The 8359-nt window shown below is 40.7% G+C and overlaps 1 protein-coding gene across 1 annotated transcript; it reads left to right on the forward strand.

Annotated features, from left to right (window-relative positions):
• The first annotated feature begins 4596 nt into the window (after nt 1-4596).
• On the forward strand, nt 4597-8103 carry FGF6 (fibroblast growth factor 6). The gene is made up of 3 exons (XM_010185776.1): nt 4597-4936; nt 5843-5946; nt 7927-8103. The coding sequence occupies exons 1-3, from the start codon at nt 4597-4599 to the stop codon at nt 8101-8103; spliced, it is 621 nt and encodes a 206-aa protein (XP_010184078.1).
• The last annotated feature ends 256 nt before the right edge of the window (nt 8104-8359 follow it).

Consider the following 8359-nt stretch of genomic DNA (forward strand, 5'->3'; position numbering starts at 1 on the left):
TGGGCTACCTTCCTCTCACAGCCCCTAGAACAGAAGTTGAAACACAATTTCCTTTTCTGGAGGGCTTCCTGCCTCTGGATTTCTATACCAAGCTTTAAACAGGCATAAGCCCTAGGACAGATCTTGTGCAGAAAACAGTAAAGATAAAGGATGCAAGGATTCTGCTCTGTTACATCATGGTATATTGAGAACAGCTCTGCTGCAAGAATGAATTTGTGGTCATGTCATAAAAAGCAAGATTTGTCCATAACCCTGTCTGTGTGCAAGTACAGCAAAGTTACTCTGTGTCCTTATGAACTGACTTCCGCGGTAACTCCTTGGGAGAAAAAGACAGGTAAGTTTGGCTGTATTTGTGCTTGACATATCTTCTTCTGAAGATGAATTTAGCATGAATAAGCAGTAAACTAAGATTTTTTCCAAGCAAGATAGTATTCATATAGTCCTAAATGCTTCACAATTTCCTTTGGGAGTGGATCCATTTTCCCTCTTCCCTCCAAAACATAGCAGGGAACTGTTCTGTCATTTCTGCCTGCCTGTAGAAAATCAGCATGTGAAAACTCAGCAAGAGCCCCTGTGATGAAAGGAGAAGATAATTATTTTAGATTACTTTCTAAGTTGTTTAACTTACCCACTGTCTTACCCAGGTGCTCACATGCACCAAGATATATGTGCCCAAGTGGCCCAGTCAGGATCGTCTGTGTGTGACATGAAGGATAAAGTAGGTCCCCTCTTACGTCTTCACTACGTATCTTGGGTTCCTTTTGACTGCTGATGACAAACTGGGTTTGAGCAGATCTTTTATAAGATTTAGGAGTCAGCAATCGTAATAAGCTGATACATTTTGATTCAGAAACTTGCTTGCTTCAGTCTCCAAGAGCCTTAGGCAAGGTTGCTGTCTGTTGTCTTGTTTATTCATTTTGGGTATCTGTATGGTTACAAATCCACCTTTCTGTTGGATAACAGGAGAAGAAATAACAAATGCAGTGTGCAATAACTCTTTTTGTCATCCGCCTCGTACCAGAGCTTGGGTCTTCTGCTGATTAATCATTTACAGTGTGGTCCTATCCAATCTAGTTGTGATGCCAACAACACACTCCTGTGTTTACCAGTTTTATGGTTATCAGTTGGGTCCTTGGATATCAATACAGCCCATCCCTGAAGCCCTTGCTCTATTATTTTTTTTCTGCTGCTTTCATACTATGATTTGTATTTCATTCATAGTAGTCCTAGTATTTGTGTTACAACATGGTGGCCAACAAATCCCACTAGCCTAAAGATAATCTGATGGGGCTCCATGGTCATACTTGGGCTAACAGAGTTTTATTCAAGTTATCCAAAGCCTACAACACTTGCCCTGCCACAACTGTCAGATTTGTCACCTGGAAATCTCCTTTCTCCTCTGTTCCACCACTGGCCTGAGTCTTCAGCACAGTCAAGGTGAATTATTTTAGTCTGTTCTTCTGCATTTGAATGAGGGATTGCTCTTTACAGGCCTTAAATAGGGAGAGACTTTTAAGAGATTTGGAAATGGAACTTAGGACCCTATGTCATCATGCATTTTTGAAAGGCGTGCTCTGCATCCATATCACGTTACTGCTCAGCTGCATGGCATTTACTAGACTATCTGAAAGTGGATCTGTACTTCTCTGTTCCAAAGGGAGGTTAAAATGTTGTACTAAAATATTGACAATGAAAACTTGTTACTTTAATTAGGTGGTAAGCACTGTCATCCTGGGTCTCAAGAATTTAAGTAAGCAGAGGTTGATTGCTGAGGTACATTTTTACTATTTTGGAGTTCACAGGGTTTATTTTACTTCAGATGCAGTTGGTTGTCTCCCTTGATGCCTTCTAATTTTCACTGAGCACATGAAGCCAGGACAACATGCTATCTGAAAATCAAAAGGTTACTGTGTTTTCTGGAAACAGTTACTTCATGGGCCAAGAGGACAAGTTCAACCAGAATGAGACATCTTTTAGAGGAGGCAAGGCTTGTCTAATTAAATCAAGAGCTCCAGAATTTATGTGATATGTCATCTTCAGACCAATTTGCTAATACACAGGAACTCAGCAACCTGCTGGCCACAGATCAGACTACAGGATGGTTCAAGACTTGTTTCAGCTCCAATGCAGAATTGCTAAGCAATAGAAGACTACAGTATACACTTCATCTCCCAGCTCCATTTTGGTCTTAGGCCAGATACCAAGATTCTTGGTCTTATGAGGGCCAGATGTCCCAATGAAATCACAATTTTTAGCTATTTATTTTGGTTTCCAGATCAAGCAAACAAAGTCCTGATTTTTTTCGAGCAAGAAATCTGGCCACCTTTTCCATACGTTATGCTGTCAGGTCTACTTGCTCAGCAAGAAACTGCAGATGGGAAGCTGTGCTCTGGTCTACTTACCCTGGCCCACCACAGCTCTCAGCAGTCACTTTCCAGCTGGGCTGACTAAAAGCTGAAGCAATGCATCCCATAGACTTTACCCCAGTTTTTTGTACTATCATCTAGTATTCATTCTAGGATTGAGATTATCAGGATGCAACAGGATGCATCCCAAAAAGTGTTCCTTTAACTTGGGCCATTAGAACAGCTTTTTGGGAATCTGCAGTGGCAGGTGTGCCACAAGTTAGAGAAGCTCTTTTAGCCCGTGTCTTGGCTTTGCTATGAGAGATCTGGCAAATGAGATAAGGTGCAAAAGTAATAAAAAGCCAATGAGGGAAAGCCAGCTCTGCACCTTCAAAACCCAGAAAACCACCAAATGCTGCCTGCTCATTAGCAGCTGTATTCTGATTTACCACCTTCTCTAGGTGAAAAAAAAATGAAAGAAAATATGACAACACATGTTTTACAGACAGTGATGACTCTGCGATTAGGCAATTTTTCTAGAAGTCACATGCATTGGGAATGGGCAGGTCTTCGGAATGTAGCATAAGACAGCCAAGGAAATCAGTGCTTTATTGCTATAACAGTTACCCTGGGCTTTGTTTCCCACTGGCACTGGCCTCTCATAAAGACTGCAACTATGCTGAGGGGATGTAAAATACTAGTATTGTTCCTTGCTAAAAATCATATATGCACTTTACAGAGCTGAAAAATCATGAGGTGAAGTATAACGCAGGAGAGAAATGGGTTTGAAGATATTCATTGCAAGCAAATGGCATAAGATATTCTGAGTGCTGCTTCAACAAATGCAGAGAGACTTTTAAACGTCACCTGGCACAAGCCAGAGTCTGGTCCAGTGGTTCCCAATCTTTTTATAGCTGAGCCTCTCTCAAACAAGTAGTCACCGAATCTAACTGCTCACCTGCCTCAGGGCTGCCACCATCTGCTCTTTGCTCACGGTGCTCCTGCTTGAGTGTCTGCGGTATCGAAGGCCTCATATTACACCCGCGCTAATGTGAAACTGTATGTCACGCCGGGTGTGCTCAGTTCGATTATGCTTCCAGGTACTCTCCTTATTGACATGCAGACATCTCAAATGGCGTAGATGACACAAGTTCTGTGCTGTGAAAAGCTGACAGATATATTGGCAGAAATATTTGCATAAATCTCAGCTATTTTCCTCCTACTTATGTGTTATTAGGTCTCATGAAACTAACTAAGATAAAAATCTAATCTTGCAAACACAAATACAATTGCACCCCTGAATGAGGCACTCATCCTCCCCAAATAAATATGATCACTTGGAAGTCACTTCAGTGAAAAACATGAACACTTAGGAACATATCAATGTCCCTAGATACGTGTAACTGCAAGATCAATGCTCCAGCCTGCACACCCTGCTCAGCAGAATTCCTGCGGCAAGCAACAAAAGTGTGTTTGCATAAAAACCATAGGAGCAAGTCACAGCGCTTCCTCTCCCTTTAACATGGCTTACCTCTCCGTTAGCCAGCCAGGAGCACTCCTTTTAGAGTTACAGCCAAGCTGTTAGCACGTGGGCCACTCTAGTAAGAGGTACCTTGAATTTGCTGAGTATGTACAAAAGGAACAGTGTCCACTTCAAGCCAATTCTCCCCAAACATTGAGCTCCCCTGATAATGCCACCAAGGAAGTGACTGCAAAGTTTTCATTGCTCGCTGATGAGGTCCATAACTGTTTTTACACCTTCTTCTCTAAATAAGGAAGCTCCCTGTGAGGCCTCCGACTGCTTGATCAATTTGACTCCTTCCCTTTCAACAGCCAATGAAACCCCACTCCTGTCTCTGGTCTTGGGTGACAGCATTCATGAAAGCTCAGCCAGCCCAGGAGGACGACAGGTTAGTGTTACAGCCGTGGCAGGCTTACCTTTGGCAAGCTGTTGATGTCAGAGTGATGATGTGGGGAGGGACAGCCTCTGCGCTATAAAGATGGGTCAATCAAATATAACTGAGGCTGCCCACTGGAGAGCAGGATCTACAAAACATGGTCCCCACCAGTTTGAGTCCTGCTGGCCTGTCTCTGCTTCCAACTCAACTGCTATCGGGCTTTAGTTTCATGTCAGCAAGCTCTATTTGCTTTCCAAAAATAAGTCTCTGCCACCATGCTGAAGAGAGAAAAACAAGAAGGGCGGTATTTTTAGGGCCATTAATTCTGACCACGTGCCCAGGAGGTGAACCGGATGGCCACTGCACAAAGACTTCTCATCACTATGTCCTGCGAAGCCAGTGTTCACCGGACGTTGCCTGCTTTCGTTCTCCTAGGTTTTCTTGCTGGGATTGCTTCAACACATCCAGTTGTAAGCAGAACTAATGGCACATTGCTGGAAAGAGGATGGCAATCTCTGTTGTCCAGGTCCATTGCTGGGATGTCAGGGGAGAAGTCAGATGTGAACTGGGAAAGTGACTATTTGCTAGGAATCAAGAGGCAGCGAAGGCTTTACTGCAACGTGGGCATCGGGTTTCACCTTCAAATCCTCCCAGACGGAAGGATAAGCGGAGTTCACAATGAAAACCAATACAGTGAGTTGCATCAAGAAATGAAATAGAATAGATGTCACTTAATTGCTGTGAACTCTAGTAATTACCCTTCATAAAATGCAAATATTATTACTTGATATTATTAATCTGTGCTACATCTGTTGCCTTTTAAAAGTCTTTGGGATCAATAAACATTAGAACCCTCCAGGCTGAAACATGTCACAAATTCTTAAACAAATTTAGATACAATTTATTTTTACTCTACTTTACTGCACAGATAAGAAAAGACAAACCAGGTTGAAAACTGTCTCTCTGCTGCATTTGACCACTCCTCACCTTCTCATCTGCCTTTTGAATTTGGGAGGTTGTCACTGAGCTTAGAGTGCCAAAGCATGATTTTGAATTCTGGCTGACCAGTACTTTTGGGAGACTCAGCTGTGGAAGGGGCTTGCTGTTCCTGGTTTGCTTGTTCTTATGGGTGCTCTTCTGTTACTGTAAGATTAAAGAAGAACATTAGCCCTATGGATTTCAATTTCCTGTAAAGGGCAATTGCTAAAATCTTTTGCAGCTGAGATATCATGAGGCACTTTAAAATCCAAGCCACAGTTCTCTAAAGCTTAATAACAAACACTCTGTAATTGCAGCATATTAGATAGAAACAATTTACTTATTAGAAAGCCCAGAAGTTTGACAGGGCAAAAGAGTTTGATAGAGCAAAAGGATTATACAGCATGTGATTGCGATTCCAGAATAATTATTTTTAAATCCCACAGTATGTAGGAATAAACAAGATCTTCTCTGTGTATTTCTATTTTGCTGGAATAGGGAGATAATTCTAATAAAGAAAATATTATAAGATCATTGTGGTTTTAAAACAAATAAATTGCTTTTCATTAGCTCTAGATTCTGTTAAACTTCTATTAAACTTCTATTAAACTTATTTTCTAGGTCTGTTTGAAATATCCACTGTAGAAAGAGGTGTTGTTAGCCTGTTTGGTGTGAAAAGTGCTCTCTTCATCGCAATGAATAGCAAGGGCAAGTTATATGGAACGGTGAGTACAAGTACAAATAGTTTTTCAATGCTTAAACAAAGGCTGCAAAGGTTTTGGTGGTTTTTTTTGTTTCGTTGGGTTTTTTGGGTTGTTGTTTTTTTTTCATACTGGAAATCTCTGATTACAAGTAGAGATTACAGTTTCAGGAAGCCTGCCCGGCCCAGTGTCATCAGTGTCAGTGCAACAAGCAGTGTGGCTGTTAGAGATCTCTTATTTTAAAGGTTTCCAATAAGATTGTATAGGGAGCATCCTAGGAAAATGAATGTATTCTGCATTGTATGTAAAGCAAAAGGGTGTGCTGTGCGAAAATCCCTAGGAGGCAAAGCATGTTTTTATATCCATGGGAGTGTGTGCATGTGATTGCATGTGTATGTGTGTGTACAGATTTGTATAGGAGAGGCACAATTCAATTAGAGCTATCTATACTAGCTACCATCAGTAAAATTGTGACCAGATGCCTCTCCCTACCAAAAACAACCACACCATGAAGAATAAATAGGAAGCCTACTCTACAGAGTCAAAATGTGTGCCTGGGGCTATTTTAAGGACCAGTTTTGTGAGATCAGTCCCAAAGGGTGAGAAAACAATAATAGCTATTGACAATGGTATGCAAGTCATACTGAAACACCATCACCATCATCCTCATCTAGAAAGTGCTAGCTATGCCATCTTAATGCAATTTAATCTCTGAGGCCTGAGCAAAGCATCTCCAGTCTCAACATTCAGCAGAAAGAGTGCTTGTTAGGAAGTGTGTCTGAAAGAGGCTGGCTCCGGCCAATAGGTAAAAGCGGTCCATCTCAGAGTCATGAATGGCACTGATTGCATCCGTCTTTTTTGCCAAGAAACAACAAATTAATCTCATTTGAAACAGTTGTAATTTCATCAAAGCATTTCAGTTGCTTAAAAAAATGCCAAATGTTGTGAAGGACCCTGACTGATTCCTTCTCACGCAGGTAATGTCTCAGTGGGACATTTTAACGTTCCACTCTAAGAATATTAGTTCGATCATGTCTGATTTCAAGCACCTGAAAAGTGCCACAAGCCCAGCTCCTTTGCTTGGCTACATCTTCCCAAAGAAATGCAGGGTCTGGCTTCAGAGATCCCTTTGATTTTTTACACCCGAGTTTCAATCCAATCTTGTTTATTTTCAAAGGCATTTTTAAAAGCTGTAAAAGATGTGCATTTTCCCTTACATAATGCAATATTCTAAGTTAAACTCTTATAAACTTTGAAGGGTGTTATTACAAAGATGTCCAAATAGAACAGCACTGGCTACCACCAGTGAGACATTTGAAGTCAGAGAATTCTGCTTTCTTTTTTTATTTCCTTGGTGCTCTGCATTTGTCTCTTGCATATCCTTGCACCTCCTTTCCCAGACAACTCCCTCTTACTGTAATTATGTTGTGCAACATGAAGAAATATGAAACTATTTTCCTGCTGCATATCTCACTGTCATTTAAATATAATATCACTGATGTTTTTTTAAAAAAAAGTTTTAGTGCTGATCTGAGGTCTTACTCAAATGCCTTATTCAAGCAGAGTGTTCTCACTGGATATTGCTATTTGTAAGAGAACTGACAGTTTAGACAGCCAGAATAAAATTCTTTTATAAACAACACGACTTCTTGCAGAAGGGAGGTGTGAAATAAAGCTGCTTCATTTGAGTTAAAGGGTGTGATGCTGACAGAAATTATTTCTTGCAAATAAAATTAAGAAACCCATGATTTATGACAAATTAACTTGATCTGTCGCAGGAAGTACAGAGTGCATTATCTGGACAGGTGGCATCTGAGTTCATCTGACACCAAATTAGCACTGAGGGAGATTTACTGTTGAATGCAGTCACCCCAGCACCACCTGTTGCACACTGCAACAAATTCTTCTGTATTTTTACAGAAAATAAGAAAAATTACTTGACTCTTCATGAAATATTTATTGTACCTGCCTTGTTCTTTCCCCTCTTCCCTTCCCATTCTTTAGGCTGTTTTCCAAGATGAGTGCAAATTCAAAGAAACCTTGCTGCCCAATAACTACAATGCATATGAATCAAATGCTTACCCTGGAGCTTATATAGCACTGAGCAAACATGGGAGAGTGAAGAGAGGAAACAAGGTTTCTCCTGCTATGACAGTCACCCACTTTTTACCAAGAATATGAACATGAGCAAAGCAGAAGATTAACTCCCGGGAAAAACTGTTTCATTTTGCACATGGGAATAATCTCCCAAGGTAAAATATTTATACTGTTCATTGAAAAAAATCTATATATGTATGTGTATATTTGGATAACAATATTTGTACTAGATTCATCACATAGCATATGTCATATGATGCCGCTTCTCTTCTACTCTGTACAAATTTTACATGGCTGTGTGCCTCCTTTGGTGCTGAACAGAGAAAAATGCAAGTTGAGT

This window comes from Mesitornis unicolor, unplaced genomic scaffold (assembly GCF_000695765.1).
Source record: "Mesitornis unicolor isolate BGI_N332 unplaced genomic scaffold, ASM69576v1 scaffold52555, whole genome shotgun sequence".
In the NCBI taxonomy this organism is placed as follows: Eukaryota; Metazoa; Chordata; class Aves; order Mesitornithiformes; family Mesitornithidae; genus Mesitornis; species Mesitornis unicolor.